The sequence below is a fragment of the Alosa pseudoharengus genome, unplaced genomic scaffold, assembly GCF_046254945.1.
Source record: "Alosa pseudoharengus isolate Yale_2024_CS ecotype anadromous, Long Island Sound unplaced genomic scaffold, YU_APseudo_1.1 YU_APseudo_1.1_scf_19, whole genome shotgun sequence".
Classification (NCBI taxonomy): Eukaryota; Metazoa; Chordata; class Actinopteri; order Clupeiformes; family Clupeidae; genus Alosa; species Alosa pseudoharengus.
In genome coordinates this window covers 26,161,314-26,182,145 of record NW_027468657.1, presented here as the reverse complement: position 1 = coordinate 26,182,145, position 20,832 = coordinate 26,161,314, and the positions used below count along the sequence as shown (strand labels likewise).

The 20,832-nt window shown below is 41.4% G+C and overlaps 1 protein-coding gene, 1 long non-coding RNA gene and 1 pseudogene across 3 annotated transcripts; all 3 read left to right on the top strand.

Annotated features, from left to right (window-relative positions):
• Positions 1–3,298: 3,298 nt before the first annotated feature.
• Positions 3,299–6,730, top strand: LOC143133177 (solute carrier family 25 member 53-like). 2 transcript variants are annotated; one of them, XM_076292946.1, is made up of 2 exons: positions 3,299–3,356; positions 5,581–6,730. In XM_076292946.1, exon 2 carries the CDS (start codon positions 5,603–5,605, stop codon positions 6,491–6,493), a length of 891 nt encoding a protein of 296 aa, XP_076149061.1. In that variant the 5' UTR covers positions 3,299–3,356; positions 5,581–5,602; the 3' UTR covers positions 6,494–6,730. The 2 variants fall into 2 exon arrangements, with proteins under 2 accessions (XP_076149061.1, XP_076149060.1); XM_076292945.1 differs by lacking the exon at positions 3,299–3,356 and adding an exon at positions 4,027–4,179.
• A 5,758-nt stretch (positions 6,731–12,488) lies between these two features.
• Positions 12,489–15,476, top strand: LOC143132903 (murinoglobulin-2-like; annotated as a pseudogene).
• A 215-nt stretch (positions 15,477–15,691) lies between these two features.
• On the top strand, positions 15,692–18,430 carry LOC143133176 (uncharacterized). The gene is made up of 6 exons (XR_012988482.1): positions 15,692–15,809; positions 16,291–16,417; positions 16,722–16,887; positions 17,034–17,183; positions 17,408–17,690; positions 17,854–18,430. It is a non-coding gene; the product is annotated as an uncharacterized LOC143133176 (long non-coding RNA).
• The last annotated feature ends 2,402 nt before the right edge of the window (positions 18,431–20,832 follow it).

Genomic DNA, 20,832 nt, shown 5'->3' with positions numbered 1-20,832 from the left:
AGCAATGAAACTAATCCGTTTCAACCATATCAGATGGCTAGATAAAGAACCACACGAGTCAGCAAAGCTTGGACATGCAGTGTGGAAGAAATCGAGGAAGGAAACAATTTAAGATTTCAAAGTGCACCTGAGTGTAGTTATCTCCATGTGAGAAGAGAGCTGATGGATACACTATAATGGCTGTAGCATTGGACAGCAAATCCATCCAAACCGTCCATATATCACACACTGCCTGCATGAAAACATTTACTGACATGGGATGGACATCGTTCTCTAAGAAGAGGGAAAAGCAGTTTGCAGTAAAGCTAAACACAAGGTCGTCTATTGCAGGAAAAAATAGCGAGCAGCCTGATAACCTAATTAAATGCTCGGTGGGCCGGATTAAAGTGCGGGCAGTAGTTTGCCCATAGCATTTGGGCAGACATGTTAGAAGTACACGTTCCATACTCAAGTAGAAGTACAGATACATCTGTAAAAAAATACTAATAAAAATAATTCTGTAAAAAGTATTTTAAAAGTAGTGATTCAACTTCTTTACTCAGGTAAAAGTAACAACAGGCTCTGAAATGTACTTAAAGTATAAAAGTAAGAATCCTAGCCTTTTTGAAGGACTATTTTGTTTCTGTTAAAAGAAGCAGACTGTAGCCTACAATGGTATAGGGGAGCGCGGGGCACAAAGTAACGCGGGGTTAAATGTAACACGGACTTTTTCCCTATTTGCAGGGGGTTGATCGAGGCATGCTATTGGTCAGTTAATCACACTACTATGAGACGGTGTTCCACAAATTTTCAGTCAGTATGGACGTGTTTCCACGTAGATCTGCAGCAAAACGCCTTTTGAAGACATCAACGTAAATGTCTAGCTTGTACTTGTCTTTCCAATACTGAGTTGTGGGTGCAGCTCACTGACTCCAATCTTGTATCATCTTAATAACCGTCTTGTAGGCTAAAAATGAACACCGTTTTGAAACATGTAGCCAACTCATAGCAGGAGCTAGCTTATTTTATAACAAACGTGACCCAGCGGGGTTAGTTGTAACGCGCTGTTACAACTAAGCCACTCATACTGTATAATGATGTTGCAATACAAAAATATGCGCGTATTAGTGTTAGTTTAGTTAGTTTTTGTGATGTTTTGCATTTTGCCTCATGTGTTTTCAGGTTTGAGGGCTTTTCTTGGCAGGATTGACCTTGGTTAGACTCTTAGCTTCCATTGGCGCATATTTCTCATGTTATTTCTCCGTATAGAAAATAAAGTCAATTTTCGACACACGTCTGTTGTTAGTTCATGACTTATGTATCATAAATAGTCAGATCCTATTCTATCATACACATTCAGATACATTTATTGAATTAATTTAATTAAAAACAGCCTTTGGGATGAGTGTTACAACTAACCCCGCATATGGGGCAGGTTGTAACATTTCACCTATCGCCACTCTCGGTGGAATTGTAAAAGAACAGTAGCTCCTACAAACAAACTTCCAGTGCATATGTGTAACAGAGATATGTATGTTGCTTGTTAAAAAGTATAACTAGTGAAACTCAAATGATTTTAGAATTATTTAGCCATAACCAAAAAGTGTTACTTTGTGCCCCGCGCTCCCCTATTCCCATTTAACTGTAACCTCTTAACAACTATTTAATTGTCCCTATGGCACTTCATAAAAAAATCAAGCAAGCTTGTTACCAGGGCTTTGAACCGATTTTTTCCCCCAATCGGTTCGTTCCGAACAGAAACGGAATTATAACGTTTCCGGTTATGAGTTCCACCAATAAATTGACGTTCCCGAACCGGTTAGAACAAAAAAATACTGTTCCCGGAACGGTTAATTTCGTTCCTGTCAGCTGTTTAATGCTATAGAATTATGTCACATCTTTCTCATCCAGCTTAAACCAAATGTAATAATATTACAACCATTATTACATAATAATAATTATATTATTATTAATAATAATAATTAAATAGGCCTACAATTATTTCAAATGTGTAGTTTATTGTTAAAAGAGAAAATTTCCACACAAACGTAACGACATTATTAAGACACATGGTTATGTCACTCGGGCAACAACAAATTGCAACTGTCGTCGGGGGAAAGGCCATCCACTAGACCTAATGTTCGCTAGTCCATTATTAACGTGGAGTCGACAAATATAGCTATTGATATTGTGTTTGGAATGAGCGTTTTAATTAACGATGGATCGTAATTCACCTCTTATTTAAGATGTGGAGTGGAGACTTTGTAATCCATCGCTCTCTCTCCATTCAGTCAGCGAATGTCTGATGTGATGTCACACAGGAAGTGAACCTCAGCTGTCATGGTAACGTGCGCAGGAAAATAATGACTTTTTTTTTTTTAATTCAAATTCAAATGTTTATTTGTCACATGCATTATACAGGTAGCCTATAAATGCAGTGAAATGCTTGTTCCACTGACTCCAAGACTGTGCAAAGGATATATATATATATAAAAGGGAGAAGAAATAAAGAAAGAAAAGTGCAAAGTGTTTAGGCTATGCTGGTGCTCCTGCTACAATCCTCATTTAGAATCCTGATAGCCTGTGGGTAAAAACTTTTCCGCATTCTCTCCGTGTTGGACTTCAGGCAGCGGTAACGTTTCCCAGACCGTAGGATAGAGAAGAGGCAGTTGTTGGGGTGACTGGGATCCCTGATAATTTTTCTTGTTCTCGACTGACATCTCCTTATGTAAATTTCCTGTATGTTGGGTAGGGCACTTCTAGTGGTACGTTCAGCTGATCTCACTACTCTCTTCAGAGCTTTACGGTCTAGCTCAGTGCTATTTCCATACCAAGCTGTTATACTCCCAGTGATAACACTTTCAATGGTGGTTCTGTAAAAGTTCTTCAGTAGTTGTTGCGGTACCTTGAAGTACTTGAGGCGTCTGAGGTGGAAAAGACGCTGATGACCCTTTTTCACCAGTGAATTAATGTGCTTGGTCCAAGTCAGGTCTTCAGTAATATGGACTCCAAGATATTTAAAACTCTCTACCCTTTCCACTTGACAGTCATTGATCATAAGTGGTTGATACATCTTATGCTGATCACGCCTGAAATCTATAAACATCTCCTTGGTCTTCTTCCTCTTAGTTAATTAGGCAACGAAAACTTTGAGGAACGAAATAAAACCGGTAGGCCTATTAACCGGTTACCATTATTTTAAATAAGTGTTCCTGTTCCAGAACATAAAAAATAATAACGTTTCCGGTTTCGTTTCTGTTCCCTGTAAAATACAAAAAGTTCCCGGTTTTCGTTTTCGTTCCTTGAACCGGTTCAAAGCCCTGCTTGTTACCTACTACCAGAATAAACTTCCAGAGAAACAAAACATTCTGTTTGAGGTAAGATCACTGGTAGAATAGGCCTAGTAGGAAAATAATTTTCCAAATCTTTTTAAAGATCGAAAAGCAAACAAAGAATATGATATCTTGATGTCTGTATACATTCTGATGAAGCAGTGAATTCGACGAATACGTTTTCCATTATCATTTAACTATTGTTTTGGCGCTGCACCTTAGGTGGCAGGTCCTACAGTTGCAAAGTCAATTCCTTTTGCATCACTATAGTCCCATTGATTTAGATTAAAATCAGCCTTGATGTCGGGAAAGCATACAATGTGCCAATGAATAAAAAAAAAAAGATAATTCGCCGCAAATGCATTAACACAAACGTAACAAGACTTTCAAAGAGAGGCTACCCATAGGATTTAAAATGCTTTAGATTGGATATTTACTCATGTAGACAGACAATCTAATATCCTGCTTTGGGTTTCCACAAGTTTTTCTCAATATCTTTTCTTCTTGAGTGTTTCTTTTTTCAGAGTTTTCCCAATGCCTTAAAACAACTTGTTTTTATCCTTCTACAGATATATAGCCTATTGAATGGGTAAAGCCCAAACAATGACGTTTTCAGATGGCTGAATTTTTGACACTTTTGAAACAAAAGGCACACCCTGATTACCCATAACGAAAGTAAACCTGGGGATCTGTCACTGTTATGAAAGGTTAAGTAGAGGATGGGTAGAGTAGTCATTTCACGGAAGTATGTATATATAGGCTAATTTCTCACTTGCTCGTTATTCATCAGTTGTGTCGATGTTCAGTGTGTGTGTGTTGCCTGTGTGGTGCGCTCTGCATAAGGAATTCATCGTCAAAGTTGAACAAGGTAAATGGTAACCTTCTAATTTATCTTAAGCAATATGGCAAGCACATTTACACAAACGCAGTTGGTAACGTTTACATTACCATAAGGTGCAAGCTGTAAAAAAATATATGCAGATCAACAACATCAAGAGTTCATGCTTAGGCCTAATGAACAGTAATCGGTAATCCGTTGATAGCAGCTTGTGCGTGCGTAAAAGTCAAGCAAGCGAATGAATGAGCATAAACATTTTCTCATTTCAACGATATAAGGTAGGCTATCCTACCGAAGTACAGGAGGAGGTAGAAGCATGGTAAACATGGTAAATAATGTTGCATAGTTTGCAGGTTACAGTATATTTCATTGTTGCAAAACCCAAATAATTTATTTCTACGTTTGATTCTGCACTTGTTTGCTAGATAGAGTTAGATGATCACAAATGATTTAAGCACTAGCCTGGTAAACAAAACTCATTCACGAAGTGAAGAGGCTGATGTGTGTGAGAGAGAAACAGAGAGAGAGAAAGTATGCAGTGGAGGGTATAATAAGAGTAGGAAAGAGATGGAGGAAGAGGGAGAGATTGAGTGGGCGATGAGGGGTGAGTGTAAGAGTAAAAGAAAGAAAGAAAGATGGATGAAGGGTGAGGATGTGAAAGTGAAAGATATAAAACCATAGAGAAAAAGAGAGTAAATACAATCAGAGGGCTACAGAAAGGGTGGGAGAAAATAGAGAAGAGAGGGAGGGAGAGGGAAAAATTAAAATCTTTCTTTTGCTCAATATCTCTGTACACACTAGGTACAGTAAGTCATATTTATGGCTTGTTTTTCCACCCACCTCTACCTTACATTCACTTTTTGGACATCACAGTCCTGAAGCCTATATGGTGCATCTTTTCATGCAGGCAGACAAGCAGAGTTCTTTCCTCTTTAATAACTGTAAGACCAAACCTTGAGTCTCCAGCAAATATAGACTTAACATTTTCCATTGGCTCTATATTTTGGCCTGTAAGTCTAGTGCAAGTCAGTGGCATAGATGGAGCACATTCCGTAAAGTCAGTGTGCTGTGTAATCTGCAACATAGGCTACAAGTGCAAGCTATTGTTACTTGCATGTATACATTTTCTTTAAAGGTCACAGCCACAGGAAGGAAACGGTTCTAGGCTATAGCATTAGCATATTTTAACAATCTCTAAATATATTATTTTATATGCAGGTGTTCTAAAAAAGGCATTAAAAATAATCGGTACAGTGGCAAGAGCTAATCTTGGCCACACCAGACTTTAACTTTGCCTTCTGAGAAATTGATGACAGATTCAAATAAAATGTTCTTGCCTTTAAGCTGCTTGAATTCAGCTTTTGTTTGTTGTGTTCCAATGTATTTTTTATAATTACTTACTTGGTTGTGTACCCATCCCTGCCTTTACAGGAGTGCACATCAACAGTCAGTGATGGGACATCAAACTATGAATGATGGTGATGCTGCGACCGACACAAATTCTGCAACAGGTGTCCATAGTTACCTGTATGGTGGTACATCCAGCCTTGTATCCACGCTGACAACTATTGCAACATTCCCTCTATACAAGACAGTGTTTCGCCAACAGCTGCACTATACGCTTGTACGGGAGGCTGTGGCGCAACTCTATGGGGAGGGGTTGCGCAAGCTTTATCGCGGCGTTGCTCCTCCGCTTTTAGTCCGGACACTCCAAGGTACATTGTTATTCGGCGTTCAGGACACCCTACAACATCATTCCTCTCGCCTGGTCCCAGAGCACCTCCCCAGGCCAATGCTCCAGGCCGCAGCAGGTGTGGGAACTGGCGTGGTGGAGGCTCTGGTATTCACCCCGTTTGAACGTGTGCAGAACGTGCTCCAGAACGGCAAAAACGACCACCGCCTCCCAACCCAGAAGAGCGTCCTGGTGCGTTTGAGCTCTGAGCCGCTTGCCCTCGGGTTCTACCGAGCCCTGCTGCCCATTGTTGCCCGCAACGCCCTGGGCAGCAGCATCTACTTTGGTCTGAAAAACCCAGTGAGAGATGCCTTGCACCAGCAGGGTCTCTCCCCCACGGCTTCCTCGTTCACCTCGGGTATGGTCAACTCCCTGGTCATCAGTCTGCCACTTTACCCACTCTCGGTGTTGGTGGCCAACATGCAGGCTGGCGTGGGGCAGGAGGATGCCAGGGGCGGGCTAAAGGAGAGTGCCCGCAAGCTTTGGGCGGCTCGTCAGCGGAGCGTAGCGCTGCTGTACCGCGGAGGCTCACTGGTCATCCTGCGCTCCTGCGTCAGCTGGGGCATCACCACGGCCATCTACGACCGGCTGGAGAGAGACTTATCCGGATGAGACAAAACCACACCTGGTGGAGAAGCGCATCTGGTGGGAGAGATGTAGAGCAGAGCACCGGTTGGAGAGGGGTAGACTCAGACCAAGACACACCACCCATAACACAGCACTAACTGTAAAGGTGCATCCATCCACAGCTGTTCTGTTATTATGGGAGTAAACCTTTAAAATAAATAGCCTTTAGAATGGATAATAGAAATATTTAAAAAGTACTAAATAAAAATGTATGTGGAATGATGGCGAGTTCTAGTCACCTTAATGATCCATCGCACCAACTGTCATCTGCAGTGTTTTTTGTGTTTGTGTATGTGTGTTAATCTGAAAGTGCACATCCACATATTTTCTCTCTCTCTCTCTCTCTCTCACAGAAACGTACACTCAACTATGCATGTACATTCAACCACAAATGCAGGTGTACATTCACACCCTGTAATGAAGACTCAAAACTGCCTCTACTCTGTCCCTCTCCCCTTTGTTATTACATGAAAACAAACAATCAGGTTACAAACAATAATATCCTACACTTTCACATCCCGTATTATGGTATTCTTCTCACAAAATGAATGTTAGAAATATAACTGCTTTTGTGGTTGAGTATCTAAAAATGCACACACAAAGAGAAACAGAAACTAACCTACAGTACACATGCACGTACGTATACACTCAACCAAAAATGCACGTACACATTCACACATCCTGTACTCTAGTATTCATCTTTTAATGTGTATGTCACTTAAAAAGCAGTCCTGGTATACTCATTATAGTGAATCCCCATGGAGCCAAAATATTATTTTTACTTAAATATTACTCATCTTAAGGTAGATATATTTATTTGGCAAAAGGATGGACAATCAAAAATCAACCCAAGCTTAAGGTTAGGTTGTATAATTATGCACTCTTTGAATATTTGGAAACAGGCAGGGAAATGCATGAACATTCAACTCTCCACCAGCGCACAGACACCTCTCTGGCACAACTTTAAACTCTTGACAGGTGGCAAGCCATTTCAAAATCCATTGTGATCCTCCCAAGGCATAAATGTATTCACTGATTTATATGATGATAATGGCCTACGTTCATTTCAGAATCTCCTAAACTCATTCAACTTACCTGCTTCGTCATATTTTGTCTTTCTTCAGTTACGTTCTGCACTCAGAGCATATGGGGTACCGTGGGACCGACCACCAAGATCCCATCCAATGTTATAATGGGCTAAACCTTCTAACTGCTTGAATGGCAGAGTCTCTTTTATCTACACTGCCTTATTAGATAACTCTGCCAAATGTCTATCCATAGAGAGACTAGGGAACTCTCCACATTCAATCAGGACCTAGACTGGGAGACAATTTGGCTCAATTTATCTTAGTGTTACAAAAATGTAGCTCCCCATCTGATCCACTACAAAACTATACATAGAGCATATGCAACTCCACACAGAAGATTTCAAATGAAACGGGTTCCTAGCTCTACTTGCAACATTTGTAATGTCTTACCTGGCACATTTTTACATATGTTTTGGGAATGTCCCACAATTGCAGAGCTATGGATGTTTGGAAATTTCAAAGCTCCTGAATCTTAATATCCCCAGAACAGCCTTTTAAATGATGATTCGGACCTTGAATATTCTATAATCCAAAAGAAAATGCTAAGGGCAGGTTTCACAGCATCTAAAAAAGTTGTTTTACAATTATGGATCAACCCTCGTATACCATTTAAACGTTTTTGGCTAAGTTATGTAGATGATATTGTCAATTTAGAATATCATACTGCTCGCGAAAACAAGGCCAAGGTATCCACCCTACATTAATATGCAGGGTCAAAGATCTCATACCTCTTGTGTGATGAGTTGCTGCATTGTATAAAATACATGTTGCTGTTGAGTGCTCTTTTTTTCTCTTTCTCTGTAAATATCTGTTTTATCATTTTGCATTTTTAATCTCTTCTTTTTAACACGATTAGGTGTATACTTTTATATATTATGTATCATTTTATTATTTCATGTAACCGTATTGCCCTAACCTGACCCTAGCCAGATGAATGTCGTTCCGCTTAGCTCCGCCTAGCTTCACTCACATCCATCTGGGACCTCTTCCATTGAGAGTGATTTCTGCAACCGACTTTATGGTTCAGCCAATCAGGACGCAGGGCGGGAGTTTCATAGATGTGACATAGCGTAGAAGCGACTGTGAGACTGTTATCAGCGTCACGGGTTGGCTTCGATGTGAGTGGTTGAAGTAGCACGTCAATAGATGACGGACAAGTGTCTTATTCAATCATATGCAAGCATTTTTTGATTAGGCCCAGCCTTCTGAAGCAACACTTCAATGGATCGGTTCCAGATGGATGAGTGGAGCTAGGCGGAGCGAAATTCATCTGGCTAGGGTCAGGTTAGTATTGCCCCCCCCCCCCCTGTTTATATAACTCAAAAAACAGTTGATCACAAAAAAAAAAATCAACCCAAGCCCACAGCAACACCATACATATTTTTCAAATAATAAAATACATAATTTCTTGCTTTCACTTTCCTCTGTCTACTTCAAGTCACTTAGCTAACATTTATATATCTTATTTATCACTATTAATGACCAGCACTTACAGGTTCCTTTCAAACAGTTTTGATCTACAATCGTGTTGGATGGTATTAAGTTGCCTCACCTGTCAAGAGATGGTATTGAGGAGCAACTAATTAACATAAGGCCTTTTCACACAGAGATCACGCTAAATTTGCGGGAAGAGGAGACGTCTTTTTGCCGCAACGTGTGTCTGAAAACGAGGTGAAAATTTGCCGGCCTGCTGATCTGTTCACATGATGCGGCATTTTGGGAAGCCAGGAGGCAGGATCAGCTAGCAAATTAAAATGTGACGTGCAACAGGGGGCGTGTAGAGTGATAGTTGTAGCCCTTATTATGCGTGGGCCTTCAGATGCAGCAGGTGTGTGATTTCCAAAACCATGGCGGGAGAACCAACTGCACTTTGGTTAGCTTGCATTTGCTTTGCTGTTGCTTAGAATGTTAGATTCTTGCATTAGATGTCTTCAGACATTAAAAAGTCATTTGTAAGGGAAATTGAAGAGAAGTTGAGTTTGAGTTGCCCCCTGCGTTGGCCGTGATTCCCCTTTGCAAATCAGAGGTTCACAGGCTAGGCAAGGTGGCCTTGGTCAGTGGCGCCACCAGCCGTAATCCTGTACGCACTGTGCGTACAATTTATTCATGAAATCATTCAATATTACAACAATAAAATAGCTTGTGTACTGTCTTAACTGAAACATGCTTCGCGCACAAATGATAGCCTAGGGCAAAGAGAATAGACATCTCAACATAAGGATACATTAGAAGATGATGATTGGTGTAAACTTTGTCACACGACGTGATAAGCAGTTCTGGCGCTTAAAAACGCAACGTTCCATTCAGTCATAAATCATTCAAGCGTAGGCCTAGTGCTCGTCATGAAAAGAAAACAGCAGCTTAATATTTTTCAGGTGTTTAACAGTAGGCCTAGGCGCACTGTTAGCAGTTATGACGAAGGCAGTGAGATTATTAGGCATTGCATCCTGTCACTCTGTTTGGAACATCGCAGTTCGGGTTGATAAGATTCAGTTAATGCGAGTATGGATCGTCTCAAAGTTTGGGACAACCAAACAGCAGTGTAGGCAAAGCAAATCCTAATTGTTAGGTTACCATAGCTGTCTTTTCTCTAGGCCTAGGCCTAACGGAAATCAAGAACATAAGCTCATTGGTTTCTTTTTTCTTTTCTTTCTTGTTCGTGTGTTGGGTAGTGAAGCGATAATGCATTTAAAGCAATGTTCATCATGTGAGCCAGAGCCGATATGGCCAGAGCTGCTGCTCTGTAAAGGTATTTCTGTCCCACCCAAATTTGATGAACTACTTGCGAAGTAGCCTATTCATCACAGACATCACATGTATCACACGAAAGAGCTTTTAAACAATGTTAGTGGTTAGTTGTTGTGGTAAACGGTTTGCGAAGAAAGTAATCATATTTTCTGCGCCCGTCTCCCTACCCATTCATCTTGGTGGAATACTTTGCGAACTTTCCCTCAACACATGACAAACCATATATCAGAATAAACAGCAGACATTACCGAACACAAAGGTGTAAAGCATTCCCCTGCAGTTAGCAATTCCAGAGTAATCCGGTTTTAAATTTGCAGCAATGCATGTCTCCAACTTTGGGGTTCACAATGTGTTTAAATTGTTCAAACATGATTTTATAACAGGCCAAATACAAAACTAGATGTACCGCAGAGCGGTACAAAATATGACCGCCGCCCAGTCCAGCACATTTTTTCCACAAAAAGAAATCACGCTGAAAGGCCTATATGATTCTAACTGTCTCACTAAATTGCATTATCCACACTCAATTCTTGGTATCTGCTAGACAACAAGTACCAAAACATGATTAGTTCATAGATTTCACATGTAAAATTAATTTTATACAACCCCACCTCCATCTTGCCTGTTCATAATTCTGAGAAATTCTTGATTGTTTGTGTTATGTTTATGTTATGTGTGTGGGTGTGTGTGTGTGTGTGAGTGTGTGTGTGTGTGTGTGTGCATGCTTGTGTGTGTGCCTGCGTATGTGCCTGTGCATGCAAGCGTACATATGTCTACTGTGTGAGTATGTGTCATACGTATGATTACTGTGAATGTATGTGTGTGTGTGTGTGTATCTGTTTGTGCACATGTGTCAATGGTCATCCTAGGCCCTACAGTTCTCAAGATATTCACAGAGAACTGTGTCTGCCCTACCCTCCTTTCGGGGGGTCCAGTCCAGCGGGGGGGGGGGGGCTACAGATCAAAATGAAAAATGACGGTTCCATGCTATCCATGTGGGGGTACATGCCCACCAAGTTTTGTGTACCCCGGTCTTTCAGTGTCCCGGGAATCCTTGTTGGTGTACGTCACTAAATGAACACATAAATTATTTTATTGTAAGGCCCCCCATGAACGAAAGTACACAAAACTTGGCATGCATTCGGAGGGTGTCATAATGATCCTACACTTTTAATTTCGTGCAGTTTTGACCTTGTCAGCCAGAGATATTGTGATGAAAACACCTAATTTTTTGCTTTTTAATTTTTAACTAGGTGGCGCTATACATGAAATAAGTGGTAATGGGATGGGTTTACATGCCCCCTTAAGACCAACATACATAAAAAAGGTGGACCTCCTAGGCCCTACGGTTCTCGAGATATTCACAGAAAACTGTCTCCGGCCACCTACAGGCCAGTTGGTGTATAGTAACATAAATTAATTTATTGTGTGGCCCCCCATGGACGGAATTCCACAAAATTTGGCGTGCATACAGAGGGTGTCATAATGATCCTACACTTCCAATTTCGTGCAGTTTTGACTATGTTAGGTCACAGATACCTGTGATTACAACACTTCATTTTTACTTTTTTGTGTTTAACTAGGTGGCGCTATACATGAAATGAGTGGTTATGGAATGGGTTGACATGGCCCCTTGAGATCAACAAAGGGCAAGTTTCAAGAGTGGGGGATGGAGTAGAAGATGGAGACAAATTCATTAATATGATTTATTTTCGCGGAATGGATGTGCAGGACTGAGCGGCGGTCATATTTTGTACCGCTATGCGGTACATCTAGTTTTACTTATTTTACACTATGCTGCACTTACTACAACCTTTTTGCATTGTTTCAAAAATTAAGCCATTTGATCCTCAACTCTAGGTTCTTGGGCAACATGCATTGTTGAAGTTCTAATCATGCATAGCGCACAAGCCCATTGACATTCTGCCATCCTTGCATACGAAAACTGTCACTGAGCTAGACGAATTCTGTGGGCAGGTCTCAACTGGGCGAGCTCATAAATAGTAATGAGCTCAATCAATTCCACGTCAGCCTGAACAGCTTTTGTAATTGGCCTGATTTCTCCGCTTATTTCTTTTCGGTGGCTAGAGCTGACAGAGGAGGTAGCAGTTAAATTTCACATTCACGACATAACACAAACACATATGGACCTAACATATTTTAAAAATACAAGTAAAAATGGTTTTGTGTGGCAGGGCAACTTTAATGACTTCTCCAACACCTACACCACTGCTTTACTGGCCTACACCTTCAGTCTCGCTGGAGAAGAAAACATCCGAGCTGAGCTTCTGAAACACTTGGACAGTGTAGCAACCTCTGATGGTAGGACAGAATTTACACTGTGCCTGAACAGACACACATGAACCAACAGTTGAACCTGCTTCCTTTATCTCATGTGACTTGTGTCTTCTCAGGGAGTCTCCTGCACTGGTCTCAGTCCTCATCAGAGCGAGCGGATTCTCTGGCGGTGGAGACGAGCTCTTATGTGCTGTTAGCTGTTCTCACCAAACCCACACTGACTGCTGCTGACTTAGGCTATGCTTCCGGGATTGTCAACCGGCTGGTGAAGCAGCAAAATCCATATGGAGGCTTCTCTTCCACATAGGTGCTCCACACATTTTTTCCTTTTTGTCTTCTGTTGTGTTAGTGTGTCTGGTCTTTCTTCCAGCTTCAGTATTTGCCCACACTGAGAGTTTGTGTTCTCTCAGGACACGGTGGTGGCACTGCAGGCTCTGGCTCTGTACGCCACCAAGGTCTTCAGCCCTCATGGCTCCAGCACAGTGACAGTGCAGTCAGCAGGGGGCGACAAACACCAGTTTGATGTGAACCAGCACAACACATTACTGTACCAGGAGACCGAGCTGCAGGACGTTCCTGGGAAGTACAGCGTTGAAGTGACGGGCTCTGCATGTGCTTCTGTGGGGGTCAGTGTGAAAGATAACTTCTTTGTTACTATACTATTGATGATTGATATGCTGTTGGTAATGTTTCTTGTGTAAACCCTCTTCTATAACAGGTGGCTCTTTTCTACAACATCCCCACTCCGACTGAGCACTCAACCTTGAGCATTAACACTCAAGCCAAGCCTCTGACCGAAGCAGAGTGCAACAAGGCCAATGGGCAGGCCTTCACCCTAAAAATCACAATCCAGTATGCAACATCATGCTGCACCAGTTGTTTCTCTTTTCTTTATAATGTTGTAAGGCCCGTCTTTTGCCCAAACCTTATGCATTTCTAAAGAATTCCTTTTGCAGTCAATTTACATGTGTGGATGCCTGCGTTTGATCTGTATTGTCTTAGCTGGCCATGGCCAAAGATCCCCAACACCCGCTCATGCATAAAGTGTGACCATTTGTTCCTTGTTCTGGCCCGACTACTGAGAGATAACTCCTGGGCCTACTTGATGTCTTGTGGTGAGATAGGCCAACCTCATTATCATACAGTATTGCTCTGTAAATATGTGTTGTGAATAATACATTCATGTTTGGTCTTGAATTAATACTTGTAATGTGGGCAACAGTCTGATTATGGTTTTGGTACAATTGAATGTATCTGTGCATAGTTGTAGATTAAGAATTAAACTGTAGCATAAAGTTATGATATCCACCTGGGCCACACCCATCCACCTCAGACAACAAAGGCTCTGATGAGTCGGGGGTGGCCCAAGTGAATGATAAAAGTGGAGGCTCTGGTCCTCCTGGGGTCTCTTCTCTTCCTCTTCTCTTCTCTGCTCTGCTCTCTTCTTTCCCATCTTGGGGCTCTTCCTCTCTCTCCCTCTTTCTCCCCTCTTCCCCTCTCTCTCTCTGTCTCCCTTTGTCTTTCTCTCCCTCTCTTTCTCTCTCCCCCTTTCTCTATCTCTGGGTTTGTATTGTTTTATCTGGTGTATCAGTTATCTCTAACTTGTCAAGTTTACCTCTGTGAATTGATTAAGTTTCCGTTGTTACCATTTGCTACTTTGATACAGTAGACCATGTGAGTTTACTTGTACATTCAACTGAAGTGATATGGGTTACATTTACCTTTAACACTTAATGCCTATTAAATTGTTCATTTGCCTACCAATCGGATAACTTCAATTCTCGTAGTGTGCCATGTCATTCTCCTCCATAGCTAATAAGATAGTTACTTGGTAATTGATTGGTGATACAAATTATTGATTAAATGGAGTCAGATCAACGAGTATGTAATAACATCATTGCCACTTAACTCTTCACCCTACTTGTCCACACAAGCTCCTTTAAGTGATGATATAGCTCGACGTCTCTGTTACTCGAGCCTATATATATATCATTTATGAGCGTTCTTCTTACAGTTTCATTGTAAATGAAACCAGTTCTTTATTAAATGTATTCTATTCACAGTCACTTTAACTTTTTTTGTGCAGGTATAATGGACCACTGCCAAGCACCAACATGGCTATAATAGATGTGACAATGTTATCTGGTTTCACACCTGACTCTTCCTCTGTAAGTAAGTTGTCCGTCCTGAGTCTGTTTTAAAGGGAGGCAACACCGGGCATGTAACTGTTTCTAAAGCATCTGCTGCAACAATTAGCTTTCACTGTAATCAATGGAACTGGATACACCAGAAGTGACAGCAGTGCGTATGTTCGAAAAAATTACAGCAGTCTTCTAAAACTATTTTTACACTTTTGCTTCACTTGCGAACCCAGTGCAGCCCGGATCTTAGTCATTAAATCAGCTCCTGTAAAGGTGCTCATTACAGCTTTGTCTTTCCAGCTACAGGGCAGCAGCATATTAGTGGACCGAGTCAATAAGAAAGATGACCACATCCTTGTGTATCTGTCAGAGGTGAGAAATAAACAAAATTAAATCACGACAGTCTGTACAAAACCTTACCCACCATGTACTTTACATAATTCCTCACGGGTTTGCCCACAATGCCGTGCATGATTCTGATGACCTTATGTTCAACAGGTTCCAAAGGATATTCCTATTCATTACCAGCTGACCATCCGACAGGATGTCCCAGTAAACAACCTGAAGCCGGCAGTGGTCAAAGTGTATGACTACTACCAAATCAGTAAGAATCCCTTATAAACCAGAATAAAGTGTGAAAGCAAATCTAAAAGTTTCACTCATACTGTAAACCAGTAACACTACCTTATAAGACAGTGTTAGGTCTACATGTAAATACAAATGCAAGACTCCCTTAGCCTGGCGAGCCAGACCCACATTAAAATGTAGGGTCTGGGCACTCACCGTTCGCAGTGCTCAGGCGCTGCCTGATGCACACGCGTCCAGCTCTGCGGGGCCAATGGTGGCGCTTGCTCCAATTTCTGCCTCCCTTTTTTCGCCAATCACCTTGCAGCGACTGCTCATTTCTTACCAATGGAATATTCGCTGCTTCATTTCCTGCCAATCAAACGCCGCACCGGCTCTTCCATTTTTGGCCACTCATGTCATCCAGCGCGGTCTGTCATCTCTACGAATCACGGATCCAAGGTAGGCTAGGGCATTTTTTCTATTTTTTATGAATTATTAAATTTATTTAGTTTAGTAATTAGTTACATTTCTCAAACTAAGACTATGGGACAGTGGTGGTATGCTGCAGAGATTGTGATTGTCATTAACTAGCATTAGTATAACTGTTAACGTAAGGTAAATGATGTAGTTGACGTTAGCTTGTTGTTGACGTTAGCTTGCTGTCTATGGATGGTTAGAACTAGCCAACATTAACGTTAGACAGCTTCTTTTTGTTCTAATGTCTCGCTTCTCACATTTTCTCACAATTTGCCAGACTCAGATATTTAACGTTGGCTCAACAACGTGTGAGTGAGTCATATCACAATGTAGCCTACGATTGTAAAGTTGTTATGATAACGTTATAGGCTCTATATCATACGTTGTTAAGATAGTTTATAATGTTGACAGTCATATCATAATTGTAATTAAGAAGTTGTTACAATTGTGCTCTGTTTAAAAGATGGCATCAATGAAGAAAAGAAGACATCGTGCAAGGAGTGGTATGCCAGACTTAAAAAGTAGGCCTATGCCAACACAGGGACCTGGCCCGCCCTAAGGTGAAAAAGTGGCATGGCCTCTATTAAAAGGTTAGTTTACAGTACTCTGTGTTCTGTAGGCTATTGTGTTAACAGACTCACTGGGTCAATAGGACAAGTGAGCTAATAACCAATGAATGAAAACCAGTGTAATTCACCTGTCTTGTGTCTTAGTATGCACAGTATGTATGTCTGTGTTACAGATTGAGAAATGTCCGGCGCAGCTTAGGGGCCAGACATCACTTTTTATGGGTCAGGGTCAGCAGACATGTGCATGTGGTTTCCACTCTGCTATTCTGACAGCAGTATTGATATCTTTGGTGACGATTTAAAGTGATTATTTTTAATTCCTCAGCCTAAAAGTGCAACACCAGCTCTCAAGGCCACGGGTGTCACACCATCAGGTTCAGGTCTGACCGCGCATAATGCCACAGGTGTCACACCAGGAACTCCCTTCCGCTGCTTCACCTGGACCATCAGGCACCTCCCCTTTCAAGCCCTTGAAAGTGCTTGATAAACTGGTGAGTCAAGTCCTGCCAAACAATTTTATTGTATTATTTTCACACCTGCCTAATATACTTTTAATACTTTGCATTAACATTTTACCTTTACGATCTGGTTTTACTTTGCTTTGGTCAGTGATACTCAATATTTTATTCCTTTTCAGTTAGGTAAAAAACTTGTATGTCTCATAGCATCCATCTGTCACCACCAACACCATCTCTGCTACACCCCAGCCCTCATCTCCCAGCCTCTTTTTTCTACCCCTGTGACCTGATCGCTTGTAGCACAGATGTACTCTGAACCTTCAAGTCCTGTGAGTGTTTTCTTTATTGTGTAAAGTAGAGTGATTCTAACATTATTCAACTCTTTATTTGCTCTCGTTGTCTCTCACACACACACACAGACATACAGTCACTCACTTTCTTTGTGTGTGATAGATAGATAGATAGATAGATAGATAGATAGATAGATACTTTATTGATCCCCAACAGAAAATTTGTGTGTGAATCAGACTTACATCTTGCTGTCATGTGTCAGGACCCAGCTGCATCCTCCATCCAAGCTTTTGGACATTGACCCCACTACACTACTCCCTTCTTTGCCCTCCCTGCCGCCTCCTCCATCACCACTGGCCCCACCGCCTCCTCCATCACCACTGGCCCGGTCGCCTCCTGCATCACCACTGGCCCGGCCGCCTCCTCCATCACCACTGGCCCCACCGCCTCCTCCATCACCACTGGCCCGGCCGCCTCCTCCATCGCCTTGTACACTGGCCCTGTCGCCTCTAACTCCTTCTCTGTTGGCCCAGCCATCAGAACTGGTAAGTAAGCTATTACTTAAGACTGAAATTATCCTACATTACTCATATAACTAAACTATGTCAAACTACAGTACATGTATCTAAATAGTAATTCATCATATGAATATGGTTGTCTCCCTCATAACTTTTACTCATTATGTTTTTATTTACTATATTATTTCAGGCTGTAGACGAACATAACATGCCAGGCATGGACAAGGTGGACAGCCCAGCTGAGTTCCTGGTGGATCTGCGTCATGAGCCATCCTTGACCCTTACCAACCAGCAGGCTGGCAGAATTGTAAGTCTGTGGCAGAACCTGTTGCCATATGACCAACGTGTGGCCTTTGCCGCACGGCACCAAGAATGCCCGGCTCAACCAAGGACGGTTCCGTTCTCCTAAAAAGAAAAAGGACTTCACTCCAGGAGTGCCACTTTGCAGAGGATTGCCTACTCCAGCCTTTCCCTACGCCAGTTGTTTTTACCCTCCCTCAGAGCCCAGCCACAGGCACTGTTTTCCCTTTCACCTGCTCCCTCAGTGCATCCCAGACCTCTATCCCACAACAGCCCTAACCTGGCCCACAGAAACCCACCTCCAAGGCCAAGTTTAATAAACGAACAGTGGAGGTGAATTCATGCCGGAAATGTGGACAGTTCTGGACAAAGGCAACTGGCCACAGTCAGTATAAGGGCACTATACAGCCCAAATACAGAGCCTCTGTCAAAAGAGGAGTGGCTGAAAGAAATGAAGAAAAGTAAATTGTAAATGTGTACACTACTTTTTTGAAGTTGTTTAGGGTTGTTCTCATGTTCTGTGTGTGTGTGTGTGTGTGTGTGTGCGCGCGCGCGCGTCCGTGTGTGAGTGTGACCGAGTGTGCAAATAAATGCATTTTAATTGGTTTTCATTGTGTCTTCTGCATTGTTTTTTGTCAAGAGGTATTTATATTCTTATACAGATTCTGCATAGTGGTTTAAGTCAGATAAAATATGTGCAATATCTAAAGTATTATAATTTATTAAATTATACATTTGAAATGGTGTGATATTGTAATTTATCTTATAACATTTGTTACAAGAAATAAGGTGCAGGTTGAAAAGAGGCAGCTTTAACACATTCCACAGACAATAAAATGAATTGTAAAGTAATTATCACAAATTACTGACACATTGTCAAAATTATATTAATATGCTCATTTCTATATAATGCGGCGTAGGCTACTATACGCCCATTGTTTAGAACTGCTTACTCTGTGAATCTGAGTGTTATAGCTCATCTGGGCATGAAGATAAAAAAGTATGCGTACTGCCCCTAGTGGTATGGCGGCAAATACATCCCAAATATCTGAGAATTAATAAAATACACTTTGCAGACATTTTTTTGATGATTAAAATGTCCGGATATATCCACCTGCTTCATTCACACTCCTTTCTTTCCCCTTTTCTCTTCTTTTCCTCTTCTTCCCCCCTTTTCCCCTCCCTTTCTCTTCTTCCCCCCTCCAGGTAGACAAATGTTCCCCTCGCCAGGCGCTAGGGGCGGGATAATCAGTTGTCTTTCAAATTCCCTCTGCACGCAATAGGACGCAATAGGATATTTGTTTTCAAGTAGCAGGGAATTCAAGCCAAACCGTTGCAACTCTGCCATCAATCATTATGTTAAGCCCACCAAACGACTCTATACACGATTTCAATGCCCTGATTAAGTTTCGATTTCTGGAGCTCACAAGTCAACGGAGAGTTGCTAGACTAGCCCTGGCAGCAAATGCGCGTCTAGATTTCTAGGCTAAGACTCCCTTGTAAACCAGTAGGACTACAATCTCTAATTTAAAAGATGAGCAAAGTTTAAAGATTGTAATTAAGCAAAGTCTGAAGTGAACTATAGCTATCGTGTTGAATGTGGGAGCATTGAGCTGACTCATCAATGTTTGCCCTTTTACCCATGCACGTCTTACTCTTACCCATAGTGTTAACATTTTTATGACATTGATAGTTAAATCGTTTGACTTAAGACTGTTCTCTTTGCTCATCACACAAATTAGAGCCCATATTGTTATTCGCAGCTGATTGATGATGAAATCTGTTTCACTCAGGTGATGAAGCAGAGGCAGAGTATAGCTCCCCGTGTGCGTAAGAAGAGATCCTGGTGGATTCAATCATTCTGGTGTGTGTGTGTGTGTACTTTATTTTGATTTTGTCATCATGACAGACAGTAAATAGACAGAGATTACATTGCATTAAAATGTCTAATTCATGATGTCTGAATGCCAATGTTATGAGGACTTTCATTATGAACACAACTATATGTTAACAATAAATATTTCCATTCTAACATGCACTATATGGGCAAAAGTATCAGGGATTGAGGTCAGAGTTCTGTGCGGGCCAGTCAAGTTCTTCCACACCAAACTCACCCTGTCAGGATCTAGCCTGGGGCCTGTACTACGAAGGGAGCTTAACCTACCCAGATGTAACCCAGGGTTACTTTGTTAAACCGGGGTTGACAAAACCTGGTTATCTTTAGTGGTGTTAATCGGTACTACGACGCTGATTATGAAGTTGATTTGTTGAGCCGGGGTTAACCTCATTGGAGTTTGTGCGCGTTCACATAAAAGGGGCGGGTTGCAGCGCAAATCACCACTTTCAGTGATGACACGTTTATCTTATTTTACGGATGGGGAATGCACAATTATTATGACAAGTTATGAGGAATTAAAACCCACTCTACGACAAAAATCAAATACGTCGGCAGTGAACAAAGCAAGCTGGCAAGGCTGTTGGCAACGTATTGCAGATCGATCCTAAATGCCTAAAAGTAAAGTTTTATTTCCACATGTTCTTCACATACGGAGGATTAATAGCTTGCGGAATGTATTTAATGAGTTGAAATAATTAAATTACTTATTTTGAGTTCATAGAAATGCCTACAGATGCAACACAATTTAGAAGTGGGCATATAGATTAATAAGGATAATTGAATGTTTAAGTAGCCCCATTGACTGATTTAGTGTATGCCTAATCCTGTGAACATTTCAGATGCAACACCATTGCCAAACGCACATGGCAGCAGGTGAAAATGAAACACAAAAACATTATTCAGAATAGTAGGTTTATATAGTTATAGCTTGCATTAATATTTCTTAATTATGAAAACATGTAGGCCTAGCTT

Excerpts from the sequence above, each read along its gene's own strand:
- LOC143133177 (XM_076292946.1), top strand. The coding sequence starts at position 5,603 with ATGGGACATCAAACTATGAATGATGGTGATGCTGCGACCGACACAAAT.